Source organism: Quercus lobata, chromosome 2 (assembly GCF_001633185.2).
Source record: "Quercus lobata isolate SW786 chromosome 2, ValleyOak3.0 Primary Assembly, whole genome shotgun sequence".
NCBI classification, from domain to species: domain Eukaryota; kingdom Viridiplantae; phylum Streptophyta; class Magnoliopsida; order Fagales; family Fagaceae; genus Quercus; species Quercus lobata.
Window position 1 is genome coordinate 12,863,120 of NC_044905.1, and position 23,574 is coordinate 12,886,693.

At 40.3% G+C, this 23,574-nt stretch overlaps 2 protein-coding genes across 2 annotated transcripts; both read left to right on the forward strand.

Annotated features, from left to right (window-relative positions):
• Nucleotides 1–702: 702 nt before the first annotated feature.
• LOC115959579 lies at nucleotides 703–1,545 on the forward strand. The gene has a single exon (XM_031078022.1). The coding sequence runs from the start codon at nucleotides 703–705 to the stop codon at nucleotides 1,543–1,545; it is 843 nt and encodes a 280-aa protein (XP_030933882.1).
• Nucleotides 1,546–16,256: 14,711 nt separating this feature from the next.
• LOC115974549 (RNA pseudouridine synthase 2, chloroplastic) lies at nucleotides 16,257–23,564 on the forward strand. The gene is made up of 7 exons (XM_031094956.1): nucleotides 16,257–16,691; nucleotides 17,786–17,929; nucleotides 19,293–19,541; nucleotides 19,691–19,893; nucleotides 21,043–21,121; nucleotides 22,642–22,817; nucleotides 22,900–23,564. The coding sequence occupies exons 1-7, from the start codon at nucleotides 16,338–16,340 to the stop codon at nucleotides 23,003–23,005; spliced, it is 1,311 nt and encodes a 436-aa protein (XP_030950816.1). The 5' UTR covers nucleotides 16,257–16,337; the 3' UTR covers nucleotides 23,006–23,564.
• The last annotated feature ends 10 nt before the right edge of the window (nucleotides 23,565–23,574 follow it).

The window sequence follows — 23,574 nt, forward strand, 5'->3', positions numbered from 1 at the left end:
TGATCAATAGGTGGAGGGCCAAGATCGACTGAAAAGAAGTATATAATGTGAGAAACCCTCCAAGAATGAAAGGGGGGGTGGAAAAAGAGTAGAAAGAGAGAAGAATGAGGAAGTTGTGGCAGTCTGTATGATCTTGAAAACCCCCGTAACCTAGTATTGAAAGAAGAAGAAGAAGAATAATGAGTTCTTCGGACGAAACACCCGAGGACAAAATTCCACACTTTAATCCATTTCCTTGTTACTCAGCCCACATTTAACTGTGTCTAGTGATCATGGTTCGGACTAAAACTTAGTTCTTAAACCCACTTCTTTAAAAATTTATTATATTGGGCTAGTTGGGCTTGAGACCTTTCGTTTAATAGGAGGAGCGCTCGAACCCAGTCCCTACAATTGGCGCTGTCTATGGGAAGAGCTTGTGTGTTAGTAAGGACAATGATCAAGCATGGTAGGGTCAGGTCCTCATCAAGTAAGCCCTCATCAACTCGAACCAGCTAGATCCCAACAACAGGGTAACTTCCCTAATCCCGAACATGATCGAAATGAAGACAATGGGAGGTTTCGGGAGGGCAGTGTAAACACCACTCAAACTAGCAAGAGCCACTCTCGCGTGGGCAGTCACGTGCTTCAGAGACAAAATAACAACCGAGCCCTGCAACTAGAAGAAGTTAGGAGCCATATGTCTCAGAGGTAGAACAATAGGCTATGCAGCAAGAAATAGACAATCTGAAGAGAAAACTGCACCATGCACAGCAAAGGCAATCTCAATCTAGGCTTGACATGCCCTCCGACGATGAAAGTGACGATGACTATAGGCGAAGATTGAGGACTCCCCCAAGTGAGACCTTCTCCCATGAAGAAGAGCACTACCGAAGGCGTAGGCACAGAAGCCCATCCCCTAGGGGCTTGGGAAATGATGCCATGAGCAGGGCGTTGGATCAACTCTCCAAGTCGCCTTTTATGCATCACATAGAAGTGGCCATACTTCCTCAACTGTTCCAGCAGCCGACCTTCGCCATTTACAACGGTAAAACAAACCTTGTGGAGCATGTGAGCCAGTTTAACCAAAGGATGATTGTCCATTCTAGGAACGAGGTGCTGATGTGCAAGGTTTTCCTGTTCAGCTTGGAACCAGTGGCAATGAGGTGGTTTAATGGTCTAAGGATGAACTCCATAGATTCGTACAGGCAGCTGACCCAAGCTTTTGACTCCCACTTCATTACGAACCACAGAACCCCTCGGCCTTTAAGCGTTTTGCTGTCGCTATCCATGCAGGATGAAGAAACCTTAAAGGCCTACTCGGACAGATATTGGGAGACGTACAACGAGATGGAAGATAATTTCGACGATGTCACCATTATCACTTTCAAAAATAGTCTCCCAGCCGATCACGGTCTGAGGAAGTCTTTGACCGGCAAACCTGCCACCAGTATGCGCCAACTAGTGGATCGGATCGACAAGTATAAGCGAGTGGAGGAAGACCAGTTGCAGGGAAGAGGAAAGGAGAAGGTTATCTCTCAAGAGAGGATGGATTTCAGGTCGGATTGATATAACAACAACTGCCCGAGGAGGGACTTCGTAGGGCAACCCAGAACGACCAACGTACAGGCTGTCAATGTCATATTCCGAGAACCAGTACATCGGGTCTTGGAGAAAATCAAGAACGAGTAAGATGGCGGGAGAACCCTCGAGGTGCGATCAGAACCTTTATTGCCAATACCACCAAGACCATGGCCATACTACAGAGAACTGCAAGAACCTCTAGAACCACCTGAACTAGCTGGTCTGGGAAGGAAAGTTGAAGCACCTTCTGCATCATTCTAGTGGTTATCAAGGTCATCAAGAAGCTAGGAGGGATGCTGCCCTGAGGCCACCTGCAGGAACGATCAACGTAATCGTGGCCGCGCCAGGGAGAACAGGCACGCGCCCTGCACGAGTGTTATCAGTGGCTCAACTGCCTGCCAAAGAGTCCCAAATAGGGCCGAAGAGGGCCAGAATGAGCTTTCATCCCGTTTTGAGTTTTTCAAAGGAAGACAAGATCGGGACCATCCAGCCCCACGACAATGCGCTGCTAATTACCCCTCAGAATCGGGGACTACGATGTGAAAAGAGTGATGATGGATAGCGGCAATGCGACTGAGGTTATGTACCCCGATCTATATAAGGGGCTGGGGTTAAAACCAGAAGACTTGATGCCCTACAACTTCCCTTTGATGAGCTTCGACGGGAAGCTTGTCATTCCAATAGGCATGATTAGGCTGCCCATTTAGACCGGCCCGGAGATAGTGGAGGTGAACTTCATCGTGGTGGACACCTACTCTCCCTATACAGCCATCATTGGTAGGCCCTGGCTCCATATCTTAGGGGTTGTTGCTTCCTCGTTGCACCAGAAGGTGAAATTCCCGTCAGGGGACCAAGTCCTTAAAATCCGTGGTTGCCAACCCATAGCGAGGCAATGCGTGGTAGCGGCCGTCTCACATCGGCTTGACACGAAGTTCTCGGCCTCCGCTGAAAAGAATTTATAGCAACTAAAGACCCTGGTTTCGCCCCCTGATACAACTGCCGAGGAGGCGAAATGCAAAGACCTAGAAGAGGTGGTTATTGGTGGCGACCCGGAGAAATTCTCCCGAGTAGGGGCTCAACTGCCTCTTTAGGAGAAGGAGGAGCTGATTGAGTTTCTTAAAAAAAAATATCGATATAATTGCATGGGATGCCTGTGATGCCCCCGGGATCGACTCGGCCTTCATCTGTCATCACCTCAACGTCAACCCAGCCATCACGCCTAAGAAGCAACCACCACGTTGCCCGTCAAAGGAGCATACCGATGTGATTAGGGACGAAGTGGCGAAGCTTAAGCGTGCGGGGGCTATCAAAGAATTCTTTTACCCCGAATGGGTGGCCAACACTGTGGTGGTCAAGAAGAAAAGTGGGAAATGGCGAGTTTGCATGGACTTCACAGACCTAAATAAGGCGTGCCCTAAGGACCCGTTCCCAATGCCTCGGATAAATCAGTTGGTGGATGCGACAGCAGGCCATCCTCGGATGAGCTTCTTAGATGCCTTTCAAGGCTATTATCAAATACTACTAGCGCTGGAGGATCAGGAGAAAACGGCCTTCGTGACACCAATTGGGAATTACCACTACAAGGTAATGCCATTTGTTCTGAAGAATGCGGGATCCACTTATCAAAGGATGATGACAAGAATGTTCGAACCACAGTTGGGCAAGAGCATCGAAATCTATGTCGATGACATGGTGGTGAAGAGCAAAATGGTGTCCGAGCATTTAGGGGACCTTGGCAGCACCTTTGACGTCTTGAGGAAGCATAAGCTGCGTCTGAATGCTTCCAAGTGCTCATTTGGCGTGGGGTCAGGCAAGTTTTTAGGCTACATGGTCACTCATAGGGGAATCGACGTTAACCCCGACCAGATCAAGGCTATAAACGACCTGAAACCGCCACAAAACGCAAAAGAGGTCCAAAAGCTTACTAGGATGATCGCAGCCCTCAATCGGTTCATTTCCAAGTCGGCGGATAGATGTGGACCATTCTATCTCTTGATCAACAAGTGGAAAGGATTTGAGTGGTCCGAGGACTGCGTTGTGGCCTTCCAGCAACTTAAGGATTACCTATCCAGGCCACCTATCATGTCCAGTCCCGAGGCCGATGAAGTTCTGTACGCATACATTGTTATAGCCCCCCATGCCGTGAGTTTGGTGCTAATACGGGATGACAATGGCATCCAAAAGCCGGTCTATTACTTGAGTAAGTCGCTGCATGAAGTTGAGGTCAGATACCTACCCCTGGAGAAGGCCATACTGGCTGTGGTTCACGCTACGCGAAAGCTTCCCCATTATTTCCAAGCACATACAGTGGTTGTTCTAACCCAACTACCCTTGAAGTCTGTACTTCGAACCGTCGATTACACTGGAAGGATCGCCATATGGAGCACAATTCTAGGAACTTTTGACATCAAATACATGCCCCAGACCTCTATAAAGGGCCAGGTCCTAGCCGGCTTAGGAGCCGAATTTGCTGAGCCACTAGTAGAAATAGTGGCAAAGGAGCAGAACATGGATGGAAAATCGGTTGGAGTAATCTCTACACCAGGGCCCCCATGTTGGAAGGTGTACGTTGATGGCGCAGCAAATCAAAGGGGATCTGGAGTCGGGCTAGTCCTAATATCTCCCGAGCAAACCATCATAGAGAAGTCCCTGAGACTTGGGTTCTTCGAGGCCGAGTATGAGGCCCTACTACAAGGAATTGCCATGGTACAGAAAATGGGAGGAAAAACAGTGGAGATGTTCTCAAACTTGAGACTGGTAGTGGGCCAGGTAAAGGGAGAATTAGAGGCCAGAGATGCAAGGATGCAAGAGAACTTAAGCCGAGTCAAACGCTTACAGTCGGGCTTCGACTTTTTCAGCTTGTCGCACATCCCCAAAAGTGGAAACACTCACGCAGATTCACTGGCCACGCTTGCCACATCCTCGGCAGGATATTTGCCTCGAATTATTCTCGTCGAGCACCTGGACAGAGCGAATGAAGTAGTCAAAGGCATGGTCTATGTTCATGAGGTCAGAGTGGGCCCTAGCTGGATGGACCCTATTGTGAGGTTCCTCAAAGATGACACCTTGCTCCAGGAAAAGTCGGAGGCGGAGAAAATACGAAGAAAAGCTCCTTGGTTCTAGTTGTCCAAGGACCATAAATTGTACAAACGCTCATATTCCAAGCCATATTTACTGTGTGTCTACCCTGAAGCATCAGAACTATTGCTTGAAGAGCTACACGAAGGGATCTGCGGGAGTCACACAAGAGGAAGATCTCTGTCGCACCGAGCCATTACCCAGGGATATTGATGGCCGGGGATACAGAAGGAAGCTCTAGAGTATGTTAAAAAGTGTGACCAATGCCAAAGGTTCGCCTCGAATATTCATCAGCCAAGCGTGGCCCTCAACCCTCTATCCAGTCTGTGGCCATTCGCCCAGTGGGGCTTGGATATTATAGGACCTTTCCCAAAGGCAGTAGAAAATAAGAGATACCTACTGGTCGACACAGATTACTTCACCAAATAGGTCGAAACTGAGCCTCTGGCCAACATCAGGGACGTGGATGCTAAGAAATTCATCTGGAGAAACATTGTTACACGATTCGAGGTCCCTCACACCCTCATTTCAGACAATGGACTCCAGTTTGACAGTAAGGCCTTTAGAAGATACTGATGGGAATTGGGAATCACTAACAGGTACTCAACTCCAGCCTTCCTCATGGAAACGGGCAAGCCGAGGCTGTCAACAAGGTCATAGTTAACGGTCTGAAGAAGAGACTGGATGACGCCAATGGAAGATGGGTGGAAGAGCTACCGCACATCTTATGGACCTATTAGACTACACCACGGCGGTCAACAGGGGAGACACCTTTTGCCATGACCTATGGGGCCAAGGTTGTTATCCCTCTAAAGGCAAACTTCCCAACACTGAGGATGAGCTCGTTCACTTTGTATAGTAACGACGAACTACTGGGGAAGAACCTAGATCTAATCGACAAACGAAGAGAAAAGGCAATGGTCCAGTTGTCCTATTACCATCAGAAGCTCAAACAGGGATATGATGCCAACGTGAAGCTTAGACCGCTAGCGCCAGGGGACTTAGTGCTGAGAAAAGTTATGGGTGCTGCCAAAAACCCATCATGGGGAAAGCTTGGACCCAACTGGGAGGGGCCATACCGAATAACTTCAGTTGTGGGAATAGGTTATAGGAGCATACTACCTAGATGACTTAGATGAAAAAGTTATACCTCGTCCATGGAATGTAAATAACTTGAGAAGGTATTATTATTAATAGAAGCATTTATCTAGTTCAAATTTTAAGTCCATCCTGATTACACGTCTCGCATTCTGGTAACCGCCTAAGTGCTAGACAGAACCAAGGTCTTGCATGGTCCTCGGACTCAAACCTATGGGGAAACTAGTCACTCCAAGAAAGCCTAAGTGTTAGACATAATCAAGTTCTTGTATGGTCCTCGGACTCAAACCTATGGGGAAACTAGTCACTCCAAGAAAGCCTAAGTGCTAGACAGAACTAAGGTCTTGCACGGTCCTCGAACTCAAACCTATGGGGAAACTAGCTACTTCAAGATTTGTAAAAGCTGTGGATATGACCTAAGTGCACGCTCGACACCTCAGATTATACACTTAGCCGCCTAGAAATATGGGTAGACGCAAACTAAGTGTCTCCTTGATGCCGGTAAGTTAGAATTTAGGGATTTAATTTCAAGTATAATATGTGCACAACCATTCGCACCCGTTAGGATAACTGATTCGCAAGCCACGAGATTCGCAGTAATAGAAATATCGATGATGGCAATAAACACATAATTCAAAAGAAAAAGGGAGAAAGGAATTTCATACATATAGTCGAAAATTTTAGTTACAAACAAATTCCAAGGTTCTTAAAACAGAAGCAAACTAACTAAAAACTAAACTAAAAAAAAAAACCAATACAAAAGTTGGCCGGGACCCTTACTTCTTCAACTTTATTTTGGTCCCTTCCTTGGTAAGCCGAGCAGGGTTGGCCTTAGGACCTTGGGAGACATCCCCTTCCTTGGGAAGCTGGGCAGGATTGGCCTCGGGACCCTGAGTGACATCAGCCGGGGAAATGGACTGAAGGGGCTGAACCAAAAGAGGTGGCTCTTCGGCGTGAGAGTCCTGAGCACTGACTATAGATCCGACAGCCTCTTGGGGCGCTTCAAGATTAGAACTCCCACGTGTTTCTGTCACCACAGGAAGCACGCCCCCCTTGGCTGGCTCGTTGGTGGTGGGCACGATTAGGGCAGCCTCAGGTCGAGCAGCCTCAGCCTCCTCTGGAGCACTCATAGTCTCAGAGTTGGCAAGGGCGGTCTCACGAATGGTCGGGCGATAGTATACCTTTTCCGCCCTCTACAGATCAGATAAAGCCTCCACCCCAGCTTGTTTGAGAGCTTTATTTCAAACTTGGGAGTAGTAGAGCTGGCATACCCTAGGGATTTGAGCCTTGAGGATGGCTTAGGTATCAGCCACCCCCGCGTCATAGGTCTCCTCCTTGGCCTTGTCCTTGGAGCTCTCAGCCTCCGTCTTAGCAAATTCTACCTCCGTCTTGGCCCTCAGAGCTTTGTCCCTAGCCCATTCCGCAACGTTTTTGGCTTGCTCCGCCTCAACCAGCTTCTTCTTAAGATCAACAATTTGCTCCGTAGCAATTCTCAGCTGATCTTTAGTTTCAAGTAGGCGTTTTGTCTGGTTTTCGGCCTGCTTTTGGGCACCGGCGAGGCCTGATTCGGCGTTGTCCCTGGCCCTGATCATCTCCTTCAGGTCCTCCCTGGCCTTAGAGAGGTCAACCTTAGAGTTCTTGAGGGTCCGAGCAGCGTCCAAGCGCTTGTTACGTTCGATCTCCAAGGACCTGCTCTATTCCTTAACTTCATCCTCCAACCTATAAGTGGCCTAGACAGCCTGCCAATTGGAACAAACACACTATGAATGGGAAATTAAGGAGCAAAAATTGACGGAGTCACAAGTATCAGAAGCCTTACCATGGCCAAGTACCTCTTCATGCTGAGGAAGACCTCCTGCCTCCTCGTATTCTTCAACTCTTCCATGTCAGTGAGGAGGAGCAGGGTCCTCTCTAACGCGTCAGCCACATAAGCGCCTTCGCCACCTCGAAAGTCCCTCAGGAAGACATTTTCCATCATTGGCTCCCTGTGGAGCATTGGGGTAGGAAGCCAAGCCTCAGGCGCAGATTGAGCATCGACCTTTTTGCCCTGGCCTTGATGCCCAATCTTTAGTTGCTTTTGAGGTCGAGGGGCTTAACCCTCCTCCTGAGATATGCGAAACTTCCCCCCATCCATCGACTCCTTACCCTTGGAATTCCTCTTCCTCTTTGGGTCGATGGGCTCAGGCCGAGGAGGTAGAGTCGATTGGGTAAGAGCAGGTAGTTTGGATTGGGGAGAGCGTGGCTGTGATCGAGAAGGAGAAGACCTGGTCCAAACAGGCTGAGGCTGTGGGGGAGGAGGAGGAGGGTTGGCTTATGACTTCCCTGACGCATCCTTCCCCGGCTAGCCCTCAATCAGGTTGAACAGGCTTGCTTGGGGCTTCCGCTTAAAACCCATCTCCACCTTAGAAGATGTCCCCGCTGACAAAAGATCTGCCTCGGACAAGTCAGGGTCACCCAAGTCACCAGAAAGATCCTCGGACGGACTGGCTTGGCCAAACACACCGAATCCTTCTTCGGGCAAGTCTAAATCACTTTCGGCCTCCGCTGCTTGGTGAGACGAAGAAGAGCTGGCCAAAGGGATGCCCTCTGGAACAGGAGATCCTTCGGGAATCAGAAACCCGTGCTCAACTACAGTGATTTTCTGAAGGCAGGGATCGTTAGCTCTGATCACCTGTTTCGGGGCAGCGAATGACTTCTGAATAAGGTCATACCCTAAGATCTTGTGAGCGACTCTGACTTGGTTGTCTGCCTCGTCTACAAAAACCGCCACCTTGAGAATAGTCTCCAAGTCTTCCCGGTTGGTTAAGTGGAAGTGTCGTTGAAAAGCGTGTGGATCTGCAAAAAGAAGACATGCTCATATTAGTAACCAAGTTGCACAAATCACGATGGCAAAAAGGATCATCCCTCTCCTACTCTCGGTGCCCCACCTGGTTCCCCCTCCACTGTTGGGCAAGGAAGGCCATCGTGCCACTCCCCAGATACAATAAGAAAGTCCTTGTTTAACCCTTTGCTAGACTCGGGGAGGCACTGAATAAGCCGAACCCTGTTGTCCCTCATCTTCATATAGTAGGATTTACCCTTCAGGAGTTGGAGGTTGTAGCGCTAGTTTACATCGTGATGGGTCAACCTTAACCCCATTTTCTCGTTTAAAACATCCACACAACCCAGGATCCTAAACACATTAGCAGCGCACTAGGTGGGAGCCAATCGGAAGTACCTAAGGTAATCCCTTATTACCGGCCCCATGGGGATTCTCACACCCCCTTCTATAAAGGCAAGTAGGGGAATCACCACCTCGCCCGTGTTTCTCCTAAAGTGCCATTCCCCTTCCTCACAGTGCCTCAAACCTACATTGGGGGGTATCCTATAATCAGCGATGAATTTTTCCATCGCCTCTTCGGTCTCAACCAACTTTTTTAATTTACCCATCTATAGAAACTGCCAAAGAGACTCAGGGGATGACAAAAAAAAGGGAAGAATGTGAGAAAGATAAATTTAGAAGAGAGAAAACGAGAGTTGGAAAGAGAAGAAAACTTACATAAATGAGGAATAGCTCCTCGGACAGGCTTTTTATGCTGGAGAGAGACTTGAGTATGGCTGGAAGTTTGACTGAACCAGGATGTGTGTGCAAGAACTCTTAAGTGCAAAGGTAAAGAGACAAATCAGTTCAAATGAGTATTTATACCTTCCATTAAAAGTAACTGTGCGGGTTTTCCCGCCCATAAAGATAAGGAAATCTCCACCGTTAGATCACCATCGCACCATTGAACGTGGGGAGCACAAAGTCGTCAGCATTTAATGAAGACATGCTTCGTATACCAAGGTGCCAAAAACGTGTCTCGGGCAAACAAAGAGGCTCTGGCATTAATGGAGGACAAGACTTGACAAGCCATGACAGAGGCCCGATGTCACCAAAACCCTCATCTCCATCCGAATAGCCGGACAGCAGGATTTTGAGGGGCTATTGTGGGGCCAAGGAATTTGACAACCCCGACCCACTTTGTATTGAGCCCAAGGCCCGCACTGAGGAGGAAGAAATAGTTGAGGATGGACAAAGAAAGCCCAAAGGGCCTAGAAACGTTGCCAAGGACGATCCTGCCCTCGGCATCCCAAATCCCAAGAGGAGAGAATAGCACACCGGCAAAGGCAGCCTCCCAGGGCGCCCCCAGGAGAAGGATAAGTACAGTAGGATATTCATAGGCGTATAGTGCAGGAGCAATCCAAGGGGAAACTGTCACATTCGCATTGAATGCACCCAACTAACATTCTGGCCGCATTAATGAGGAAATGACCCCTAAACAGTGCAGCCTTGGTGCCGCAACTCACAGAGGGTTTGGGAAAGTAGCTGATGGGATGAGCACTCGAGTAGTGACCTGTATGATCAACAGGTGGAGGGCCAAGATTGACTAGAAAGAAGTATATAATGTGAGAAACCCTCCAAGAATGAGAGAGAGGGGAGGGGGGGGGGAAAGAGTAGAAAGAGAGAAGAAGGAGGAAGTTGTGGCAGTCTGTATGATCTTGAAAAACCCCCGTAACCTAGTATTGAAAGAAGAAGAAGAAGAATACTGAGTTCCTCGAAGAAAACTCCCGAGGACAAAATTCCACACTTTAATCCATTTCCTTGTTACTCAGCCCACATCTAACTGTGTCTAGTGATCGTGATTCGGATTAAAACCTAGTTCTTAAACCCACTTCTCTAAAAATTCATTGTATTAGGCTAGTTGGGCTTGAGATCTTTCGTCCAATAGGAGGAGCGCTCGAAACCCAGTCCCTACAATAACTATTACATTACATTATCTATTACAGTCTACCAAACATACTTTTATTGTTATTCCCATAACCACTAGACCAACCACCCGGTCATACATATCATATTATATATAATAAAAGTTGGGCTTAGAAGCCGTGCTTGTACCAAGTGGCTTCACAAAATTGCAGAAATTTTCTTAGATTTTTTATAAAAAAAAATAGATATAATTTTTTTGTTCTTATCTTCTTCTCCTATAATTTCTAAATTGATAATAATCATAATTTGATTACAATCCAAATTCTTCATCTTTATTATTATCATTTAGAAGTTGATAAAAAATCTTAATTGATAAAAAAGAATTCTTCTTCTTCTTATCTTTTTTTGATAAAAATTCTTCTTATCAATTAATACACTTTTTTTCTAGCCTTAGGTTTCTCTTCAGTTCCAAATTCTCTTTATCTTATTATTTTTAAATTAATTAAAAATCTTAATCTCATTATAATTTACAGTTCTACATTAGTTAAACATCTTTTAAGTTGATATATTATCTATTTTTTTGGAGAAGAGAAACTCACGTGAATATATAAAAATCCCCTAACCCTTGGCTTCTCAAGCTCACGCTTAACCCTATGATTTCTCAGAGTTTTTACTTTCAACATGGTAAGCAAAGCAAAGAGCAAAGCAAGAAGAGCAAGAGGTTTGGTTTCATACTAGGTTTTAGGTATATGAAAGCAAGGGTTTTTACTTTAGTTAGAGAATGCTAACAAACCATTTAATAACTCCATTTAAATATATATATATATATATATATATAGATATATATATATATGTATGTATGTATTCTATCATATTTCCTTGGCAGATTATGGCCATTAATCACGTTTTGTTTTGTTTTTTGTTTTTTGTTTTCTTTTTTTTAATGTTAACGTTGATTAGAAATTATAATTTCAATAAGATTTAAACTCTATAATTATATCATAGGATTTAAACAACAAAGGTTAGTGATTCTCAAATTTTTTTTTTCAAAGAGAAATTGAAAGTTAATTCTTAGTAATTTAGATATAATGTTGTTTTTCATTATGGAATCAGATCTCTCAAAGGATCTATGAAATACATGTTTCAGTTGCTTTTCTTTTATATAGTTTTACATCTATTATTTATTTTAATTTTAGTTGTTTAAAAGCAATTTTTGATATTAAGATGGAAAGGTAAGGAACTTTTTGTGTATTAAGATGAATAGGTTCGATTTATCACCATATCACAACTCATTCCAACAATAAACAATAAAGGTTGGTGATTCTTTTTTTTTTCTTTTCTTTTTTTTCTTTTTTGATGAGAAATTGAAAGCCAATTCTTAGTAATTTGGAAATAATGTTTTTTTTTTCATCATGGAATCAGATCTCTCAAAGGATCAATGAAATACATGTTTCATTTGCTTTTTATTTTTATTTTTTATTCTATATAGTTATCATATTATATCATATACTATATAATAAAAGTTGGGCGTGGTTGCGCCAAGTGGTTTTGCCAAATTGTAGAAATTTTTTTAAATTTTTATATTTTAATATTTTTCTTCTCTTGTAATTTCTAAGTTGATAAAAATCGTAATTTGATTATAATCCAAATTCTTCATCTAATTCATTTAATCCTTATTTTTAGGTGTAGTGTATTATAATCCAAATTCTTCATCTAATCCTTATTTCTTAAGTGTTGTTTAGTTACTACACTACACGTATTTATTTGGTTTTTTTTTTTTTTTTTGAGAGATAAATTTAGTTTTTTTGATGCCATACAACTATTGAAATTCAAATCTAGCAACATTTCAACACATTAGGGATAAAGCAGGTTTGGCATGCAAAGTCTCAAAGAATTTCACTATGTAACGTAATAGAGGTGTATGCTTTGGCATACGGTTTTTATATGGATAAACATAAAACGAATCATAGTAAATATATGCCTACCGTCCCCCCTAGAATTTTGAGATGAATAAAAAAGCTATTGATTTCGTTAAACCTCCCTTAAAATTCGGCTGTAGTTGGTTAAGGGAAAAAAAAAAACCATTGTAAATCAGGACTCTTCCTAATCTATATATATATATATATATACAAAATCTGAAAAATAAAAAAAATCCTAAGGCCTTAACTCCACAAATTTGCAAAGCCACGAGCAACGAGTGCTCTACAGTTTGCTTCACAACTCTACCGGTGTCGACTCCCTACAGATGTACAGTGGTATCACTCTCTTAACTCTTGCTCTCTCTGTTTGTATTTTAATTTAGATGTAAGTGTGCTATTTTGTTTTGTTATTTAATATTAATTTGATTACAATCCAAATTCATCATCTAATCCTTTTTTATTTTACGTGTAGTGTATTATAAAAATTAAAAAAAAAATTTAATTGCTACACTACACGTTTTAATGCATCTTTAATTGCAGAATTTTTTTTTTTTAGATTTTTAGATTTTTTTAAAAATATATATATCATTTTTTTTCTCCTATAATTTCTAAGTTGATAAAATTTTTAATTTGATTACAATCCAAATTCTTCATCTAATCCATATAATTCTTATTTAATTTTAATTTGATTACAATCCAAATTCTTCATCTAATTCATTTAACAAACAAGTTTTAAGTTTAAGTAAGATTCTAATTCTATTTGTTCTTTTCTACTTATTTGGATAAAGTAACAATAAGTATTGTATCATTTTTTTTATAAAATAACAATTTACTTTTAGCCTAATTTTAACGTTAATTATTGTTTTTTTTTTTTTTGGATATAAAGTATCAAATGATAGCTAATATGTATTAACATTAACGAAAACTTAATTAAAAAAAAAATCTAATTTAGATAACATCAAAAAAAAAAAAGGATAAAGTAACCCAAAAATAAATAAATATATATAATGACAAATAGACGTTGTGGTTGCGACAAGTGGCTTCACCAAATTGCAGAATTTTTAAGTTTAAGTTTAAGTAAGACTCTAATTCTATTTGTTCTTATCGACTTATTTGGATAAAGTAACAATAAGTATTATATCATTTTTTTTATAAAGTAACAATTTTACTTTTAGCCTAATTTAAACTTTAATTGTTGTTGTTGTTGTTGGTTTTTTTTTTTTTTTTTTTGGCATAAGCTATCAAATGATAGCTAATATGTATTAACATTAACATAAACTTAATTTTTTTTTTAAAAAAATCTAATTGAGGATAAAGTAACCCAAAAAAACTAATATATATTTTAAATAATGACAAATTTTACACAAAAAAAAAAATGATAAATTCAAATCCACGTAAGTTTGAAGAAAAGCTTACAAATTTTGTTTCATGATATTGACCCAAAAAAGAAAAAAAAGAAAATCATCTTATGCATTTTGAAAACAAACATATTTATTGCAGTTTTTTAATAAATTATTACTTATATATATATATTGTGGGGCCAGAGAACTTATGACCCAGCCCACTTTCCACTAGGGCCTAGGGCCCGTGCCGAGGAGAATAGTTGCCGAGGACAAGTGGTGAAAGATCAAATAGTCTAGAGGCGCAGCCGAGGATGACCCTGTCCTCAGTATCCCAAGACTTCAAAGGGAATAGCGACATCTCGTCAAAGGTCGTCTCCAAAATGCCCCCAGAAGAAGAGGCGAGTAGAATGAGACCCATATGGGGGTACGGAGTGGGGAGGTGGTTCAAGGTAAATACGTCACCTCCGCATTGAATGCGCCCACAAACGTCCTAGCCATATTAATGAGAAAAGACGCCTGAACAGTGTGGTTTCGGTTAGTGCAACTAACAAAAAGTAGAGAGAGGCGATTGACGGGACAGGTATTTGAATAGATACCTGCCTGATAAACAGGTGGAGGGCCAGGATCAACCGAGAAAGGCTATATAATGTGAAGACTTATACGCCAAAAAAAGGGGGGCTCCCAAACCATGGAGTCCTAAGAAAGGGAGAATAGTAAGGACTTGAAGCTCCTTGGATGAGGTCTAAGGACCGGAGCCACTCATGACGTACCGGAATAGATTATTATTAAACACGTTAGGTTCATCCTTGTGCACATCGCTATGGAAACCCTGATGAACTACCGTCCGGTGACCAAGGTCTAGCCTTTCAAACTCACGCTCTACAAATTATATTGTTTGGACCCCTAACGTGCGAATCCAATATTATTTTGGGGGTCGTTATGAATTGAGTCCTTACATATATATATGCATTTAATAATACCTTAGTTTCACACCATATGTATTTATTATATAACTTAAAAGTAAAATATTTATTTATTTTTATTATCTTTTCTATTATTTAATTTTAAGTAAATTAATAAAAAAAATCTATTTACATATAAATTTTGATTAAACCGTGCATTACACGGGCATAATACTAGTAAGTATATATAAAATCTAGGGTAAATTTCACTAACTACCCCTGAGGTTTGGGGTAATGCCAAACAGGTCCAAAACTACTCAAAACTAACCAATTTGGTCCAAAGTACAACTTAATCTCTAAACAGTTTAACAGACGTTATTTTTAAACTTTCCCATCTCTCTCTTCTCCTCTCTGACCCAAGCTTCTCCTCTCTTCTTCTCTCTGCCTCAAAGCTCTCCTCTCTCAAGTCTCAAATCACCAATATAACCACCGAGACATAATCGGCGAGACCTACAGCAGAAGGTTGCAAAATGGGCTTTTTCTTCTTGATTTTTTTTCCGGTATGCCGCTCCGTGAGCAAGGAGTGCCACGTATGAGCTGCCTCTGACTCGCCGATCCAGTCAGTGATTTTAGTTTTTGGCAGGGATGTGGGCACAGGCAGGTGATCTAACTTTCTTTAGCAACTTCAGCGGAGTTCGAATCTCGGCAGTGAATCTCGGTTGCAAGGTTTGATTTGGTATTTTCTGTGTGGGTTGGATTTTTTTTGAGTTGGTGGTGGTGGTTTTTTGTTTGTGGGTCTCATTGATTATGGGTTTGGGTTTGAGAAGAGGTGGGGTTTGTTGAATTTTCTGGTGTTTTTGGGGTGGGGTTTGTGAACCTTGAGTTTGGGTTTGTGGGTATTTTCCGTGTATGGGAACCGTGGTTTGTGGGTATTTTCTATGTATGTGAACCTGGAGTTGTTTGGGCAAGCATTCTTCAAGGGACGATGACACCGATCTTGTGGTGGGGCCATCTCATGGTGTCGATAATGACAAATTTGGTTTCAACGGTGGTGGTGCGTGGGTTTAGTGGTTTGGGTGGCTGAAATTGGTTTGGTTTGGTTTGGCCGTGGGTTTTTGAATTGGTTTGATTTGGGTGGCTGTGACTGTAAATCTGTGGTGGTTGGGCTCCTATTTATGGTTTTGGTTTGTGGTGGTGGGATTTGTGACGATGGCGGTGAGGCGGTGGTTTTGGTCTCAACGAGTGGTGCTTGGGTCTATACACAAATCGGTTTTGGTGGTTGGGTGTCTTGCCGTCTGAGTTTTGGTGGTGGTCACGGTGGTGGTTTGAGATAGAGTGAGAAGAGAGAAGAGAAGTTTGGGTCAGGAAGCAGAAGAGAGAGAAGGGAGTTAAAAAATAACGTCTGTTAACTCCGTTTAGAGATTAAGTTGTACTTTGGACCAAATTGGTTAGTTTTGAGAAGTTGTGGACCTGCTTGGCATTACTCCAAACCTCAGGGGTAGTTAGTGAAATTTACCCTAAAATCTAATTTGATAATAACCCCGTGTGAGTACGGAATAAAATCAATTGAACTACATAGTGAGCTCGGTTGATCAAGGTTTCTCATAAAACGTCGTCGTTCTCTTCTCATTTTCCCTTCCCCACTTTATATCCGAAAGGACCGAAACCAAAGGAAAGCAATAAACATAACAGAAGGAGGAGAGTGGAGACCATGCTCTCCCTCTATTACTACTCTTCTTGCTCATTTTCTTCTTCTTCAAAACTATTTCAAACCTCACCTTCTCTCTTCTCCTTCTCCTCTCGAAACCCTAGAATTCATTCTAAGTTTTTGAGAACCTTCACAGCCATTCCTGCTGCTCCAAACTCTGATGAAGGCCAACAATCCCTCGCCGGCCGGCGAGCCAATTACGGCGGAGTCAATCTGGAAGAGACGGTGGATATCAACTCAGGAAAGCTCAGGCTTGATTCTTGGATTTCTTCTCGCATTACCGGCATCAGTAGAGCTCGCGTCCAGTCCAGTATTCGCTCCGGCCTCGTCTCTGTCAATGGCCGCATTGTCGACAAGGTATTCTTCAATTCTTTGCTTCTTCTTCTTTTCTTATGATATTCATTTGAAGACTCTTTTTTTTGGAACAAATGCACCATTAAAATAATAGAAAAGTGAATAAATAGATAAATGTGTGTGCATGCGATTGTAAACTCTCTCTGAACAGAGAATTATCACTGATAGCGTTTTGGTTTTACAAAGAACCATAGCCTTGCTTTCTTCAATTTCTAGGAGAAATTCAGAAAGTCGGTGCTAAATTCGATTCATTGTTTTGAGAGAGATGCTCTCAACGAACAATTTCGCTGTTGTATAAATAAGTATATCTGTGGTTGAGATATTGGACTGTGTGTATGTGAAGAAGTTTTAACAAATTGCGTGTAGCGCAATCCGTCAAATTTGTTTATGGTTAATTTGCATTTGGATTTCAATTTTTTAGTTTAAATGAATTGAATCGAGTATGAATTATGAAATGCCATTTTTTTTCTTTTCTATTGACGGAATTTAGGGAGGGGTTTGAGCTTAATTAATATGTGGATTTAAGATAACTAATTAGAAGATGTCATTTCAAATTCATAATATTAGAAGAGTTTTTGTTTGAGAAAAATCCCCAAAAATAATATCATCATCATGTGGTGTTAAATATATATCAATCTGTTTGTACTTATGATATATTCTTCAAATCCTTTGATTTTGAATCCTCATATCCAAACGCAACCTTATTAGGCCATTTATTGACCTATGGGGCTTCCCTAGTTGAAGCTGCATTGATTTAGTTGGTGGCGTGTTGAAGGAATTTTAATTTTCAATACAATCACGTCAAATTAAGCACATTATAGATGATAGTGTCCCATTAATTGATTCTAGATTTCCTTGAGATAGTTCCATTTTGCAAATTTATTTGTTGTCTGAATGGTTCTAGTTGCAATCATTGGAATCAGAGCTTTCAACCTGAAATGCCATGTTGGTCACTTATTAGTTATAATCTAAGGCGCGTGCTTGGTTAAGTTTCATGACATCATGTTTTATGCGAGTTTCTTCTTTGTTCTCTGTATCTGATTTTCCTGGACCTCTTCTATATTGGAAATTATAGATTTCAGTTTTGATGCAAGCAGGTGTCACACAATGTCAAAGCTGGAGATATGGTAAATTGCACTATTTCAGAGTTGCAACCCTTGAGGGCTGAGCCAGAAAACATACCTTTGGATATAGTTTTTGAAGATGAGCATGTACTAGTCGTTAACAAGCCTGCACACATGGTAAAATAGTTCAGACTATACCTTTTTTTGAGTCTCTATCAAATTTGTTATTCTATTGAACATCATTTGATAGTCATGTTACTCACACCTGTAGTCTCAAGTTATTGTTCATCTGTTGTGTCTAGGGGTGTTCACCAAACTGCCCGATCGCACCCAAACTGACTAAAACTACCCGCAAAATGAAGTAACCACACTACACCGCATTGTGTGGTGTGGAGTGTGGTTTTATGATAAGAAAACCGCACAAAACCGCACCTCACCCACATATATTTATTTATTTTATATTAAATATATATTAAAATTTTAATATTATATAAAGTAAGTGACCAACCCAGTGTTAGTGCATTCCAGATTCATGTTAAAAACAACTTCGATTTGGTTAAATATAAAATCAAAAGTTCAAAACCTCATTCACTTCTCCATCTCACGCTCTCACGCTCACAAATTCAAAAGTTCAATAGTTTAATGTAATTTTTTTGTTTTGTATAAACTATATATTTGTGGTACATTTAGTTCATGGTTTTATTTATAAAAAATAAATAAATAAATAAACTTGCTGTCATTTTTTTTATTGGAAAACTTACTGTCATATTGTCATTATTATTAATAATAGTAAATTAGAAATTTGTCATGACATCTTGAGAAATATACCATCCCAAAACTGACCAAATCACTCCTTATACACAGCACTACACTGCACATGTGACCACAAAATTGATGTGCAATGCGGTTATGGTTTTGGCCAAATTGCACCGCAAAGTGCAATGCTTAAAATGATCCAAAACCACACCAAACTGCACCGTGTGAACACCCCTAGTTGTGTCAATGTTGAAATTCAGGATTTTCTAGCAAACTAACGCAGATTATAAATCTATAAGATGTCATTATTTTGACTGATGCTAGATACATCATGTTTAGTGTTTATTTAAATATTCATATAATTCAGAAACAGCTAGGGAGTCACTTGTTTCTGACAATTAAGGAAAAAATTGACTTCAAACCATGCAGTTGAAAAAACAAGTACCAACTGATTGCTTGTTAAAATATTCTTGAAATTCAGCTTGCTGGTCATGCTTAAAATTGACCTTTGACACAACAAAGTGCATTGTTTGACTGATTGGAAGATAAAGAAAAGGAGAAGTACAACTGAAATATTAGAATGAATCATGTTGGTAGCACATGCTGGCCATGATATACACAGCTTGCTTTATCTCAGTTCCCCCCAACACCTTTTGAAATTACAATTTTCTTTTCCTTCATCCTATACATAGAGAGAGCATTGCATTCATGGTCAAGCTTCAGAAATCTTCATTAATGTCAATTTCAGTTTGACACTACAAATGACATTCTGATTCTGATTTAGGTTGTGCATCCAGCACCCGGGAATGCTTCTGGCACACTTGTTAATGGCATTCTTCATCATTGCAGTCTTCCATTTGCTGCATTTTCAAATGAGGAAATTCTTTCTGATGCTGAGGATATTTCTGATGATGATTTGAGTATTGATAAAAGTCCTAACGAGTTAAATTTTAGCATAAGTGGGGCATCTATTCGCCCAGGGATTGTTCACAGATTGGACAAAGGCACTAGTGGATTACTTGTTGTTGCAAAGGTAATTCCCCAACACCCACCTTCCCCTCTCCCTCGAGAACTGTTCTACAGAACCAGACACAATAGCTTATTCTGTATATAATAGTTGAATTTGCAGTGGCTAATCCCCAGCTTGGCTAAGTCCCTTGGACTATTTCACTTTGATGGCAGGATGAACACTCACATGCCCATTTATCTGAACAATTTAAGCTACACACTATCCAAAGAGTATACATCAGTCTTACTTCTGGAATTCCATCTCCAATTGCTGGACGTGTTGAGGTGCCAATTGGTCGTGATGTAAATAATCGGATTCGTATGGCTGCTATACCTGGATCAAACAACTGTAGACAGGCCCGCCATGCTGCTAGTAGGTGATTGATGGTCCTCCATTACTTTCTTTATCATGTTACGAGTATTGTGTTTGTCTGTTGCTTGAAGTTATGCTTCACAATGTTGGTAAATGCAACTAACACAGGAGAGAGAGAATAATGTCAATGTAATATATATTAGGTTTTATTATGATCATCATATGGTAGTAGAGTTGCTATGACTAATATGTGGTCATACCTTGCATAGAATTACGTTGGTTATCAGTGCAACTCTGCCTAGTCTCAAGAGTCTTGATGAATATGGCTGTAGGGATTCGGTTCCTGAGGATTTATACTAGCTTCCTATCAGAGCTGAACCTCTGACACCTATAGTAGTGAAATATAGGAATTAGGACGACTCAAATACTTACGAACTATACATATTCCCCCCCCCAAAAAAAAAAATAAAATAAAATAAAAAAGCTTACCAAATATGCCAATGGGGCTTGGCCTTGGGATTAGTGGATTTGGTTTCCACTATGCTGCAATCCTCATTTATTTGCCATATATAGTAATGTCGAGAAAGCTCTTTGAGCCAAAGTAAATTTTCTTTTATCCCAACATATGCATTTTATATTTTACTTACACATCTACAGTAGTTGGAATATAAGAAAAGAAAGAAACCCACATCTTGTGAATGGTAATTGTGATTGGTTTGTATATAAAATACAGGTGGGCATTGACAATGAAACGGAAGAAAGAAGCATCAATTAGGATTTAAATGTGGGCATACTGTAAACACAAACATGAATTGTGCATTTGATGCAACAATACAAGCTAGCTTGAAAGAAATGAAGCGATATCTTAATTCTGTGCTATGCAAACTATTATCTGATACTCATAAAGCTTTATTCTATTGGGATTGCTTGTATTCTGATGCTGAAGGTTTATAGAAGAATGTTTAGGTATAAGTGGTGTCAAAATGATTTATAAGATTATGGGGGGAAATAAAAAGATTCTATAAAATTAATATGTTCTGTTACTTCTGCTAATATTGCATTAGCATCCCTCATCAATGGGTGCGTAGGCTTCATTAGAGTTAAAGAAGGTCAAACCTTTATCAGGTTATGGTGCATGTATATTAAAGTTGGTTGCTTATTAAACAACATATATTGGTATATTACTTTTGCCTGAAGCCTGAAACTGTATCAGGTACAAAGTAATAGAAATACTTGCTGCCGGTGGTTCTGCATTGGTTGAGTGGAGATTAGAAACTGGACGCACTCATCAGGTACTGCATAGTGTATAATTTGAAACTCAAAGGTTAAACAAAATATTAAATGTATATTCAAACACTGATGACTAAATGCATTTATTGAATATTGGTGCCATGTTCATGAAACCATCATATTGAATGTATGCTTTTAGAATATCCATTATGATTTCTTAAATGTGTCTGGAGCCCTTTACAAATGTCCACCAGAACCTATTGTAAATTAAGGGAGTGGTTGTTTCCATAATGAGTTTTCTGCTTGCACTGGCAAGGAGCTTAGAATATCTCTACTCCTAGGATCTGACTTTCCGCTAGAGCAGATATGCTTTTTACTTGCAGAAAGAAATAAAATTTATTAGTGAAATGGTAAAAAAAAGTATATTTCTTTTGATAAAGTTAAGAATCGATTTGTGGTGTTAGGTTAGGTTTAATTGAATTAAAGCAGAACAGTAGCACAGTTTCTCTAAATCCCAAGTGTCATTAAATTATTAATGGTGGTTTTCTTCTGAAGGTTTGGACATGAAGCCCAGTGGAAGACTAGTAATGTTTGAACTAAAACATGCCTTTATTGAGAAAAATAGCTACTGAACTGAAGTCACTTCAAAAAAATTTCTTGTTTTTTGATTTTTTTTTTTTTTTTTTGAAATAAGTCACTTCACCTAGAAGTCTTGTCAAGTTTTCTTATTAGTTTTTTCAAATCCGTGCTTTTTGGGTAAGACTCTGTTTTTTGTAGTGCTGGTATTTTTCATTAAAGTGCCTTTTTTTCCAATCTCTTATATTTCTTGCTAGCAACGCTAGCTTTGCACCTTTTCTTATAATTTTGTAAATCTTTCAAGTGTTTTTCTTTGGAGCAATGTTATTTTCTTTTTTAAAACTTCTGTCCCACTGACATTTGCCTTGCATATTTAATTTGAGAAAGGTTGCTTATTTGTGTCTCTTTCCATAAGATCAATAGTTAATACTTCCCAGTTCTCTCTTCTTTGAAGTAAGTTACTTGATCATCACTATAGGGGTCACTCATACGTTTAAGCATGTTCACTGTGCGATAACAAATTTTGTATCTAACATGTTAGTGGCCCGACTAAGCCCCATTGGTTTTTTATTTTATTTGTCATTTGACAATGGATATGTGCTGAGCCTTCTGAATGATGACTATGCATACATTCTTCTTCAGTATAATCCATATAACATATAAAATACTAATTGGTGATGAAATTTTTTAAACGACTAATTGAGAAATGTAATCCAAGTACATAAAACACTAATTGGTGATGAAATTTTTTTTTTTATTTCTGTAATTCATATCTCACAATCTCAGTATAATCCATATAACATATAAAAAACACATACAGGGTTCTATGTAATTTCACAATCTTTTGCATCATACCCCCCCCCCCCCCACTTTTCATTTTCTTTAATTTTTTAAATGACTAAATTGAGAAATGTAATTCAAGTACACAAAACACTAATTGGCGATGAAATTTTTTTTATTTCTGTAATTCATACCTCACAATCCTGGATTGCTTTATTTGAAGTAGATACGTGCGCATGCAAAGTACTTGGGAATTCCTCTTTTAGGTGATGAGGTGTATGGAGGGACCAAGAGCATGGCCTTGTCACTGCTTCGGCCTAGAACTGCAGCAAGCCATCATGGGCAACTTTTGCAACTGGTTTCTGGATTGGAAAGGCCTTGCCTCCATGCTTTGGCCCTTGGGTTAGAGGATAAAGCTTATTTTCAATGTTTTCTTTTTATAAATGGTGTTACAGATTAGTTACTTCTGCCTATTCTATTGTAGGTTTAGGCACCCACACACGATGGAGAATGTGTACTTTTCATGCCCTCCACCTGCAGATTTTGCTGAAATCCTGAGCCAACTTCGTAGAATGGACTTGTTGGCTTAGCAACACAAAATCCATCCTAAACAAATGATCTTATTGATTGGTTAACATTGCCCATTGTAGACCTTTCTAATTATCAATCATTTGATGTGCAGCCTTCATTTAAGGAATGATTGAATTAGATTAAGCAAGCTCACAATGTAAAGACTGCCCAGAACCGGAACTGAATAGCCAACTTGGGATTGGCATATGCTTATAGCATGCTGGTGAAGGCAATGGCAAAGAAGACATCGGCTAAGTAAACCATGTGCATTTCCAATACCTGATGCTTCGGCAGCCTTTTGTGGATGATATGGCTCAATAATTAAAAATGAAGATCTAAAGTTCTAGTGGTCGCTCCCCAGTTGCAGTGAAGTTGGAATTTTTAGGATGTCTTACGTAACAAATCTGTGATTTTTTTCTTCATTCTTTTTAAAACCCCGACTAGAGCCAGTAATTGTACTGTTATAACACTGTATGATCCTTTTATGCTTATTTATCTTCATAAATGTCATCCATACCAACAACCATAAGAATTCTTTTGTTGTATGAATGTTTATGTATAAAAATTGCTCTCTTTAAAGAGGTGTCTT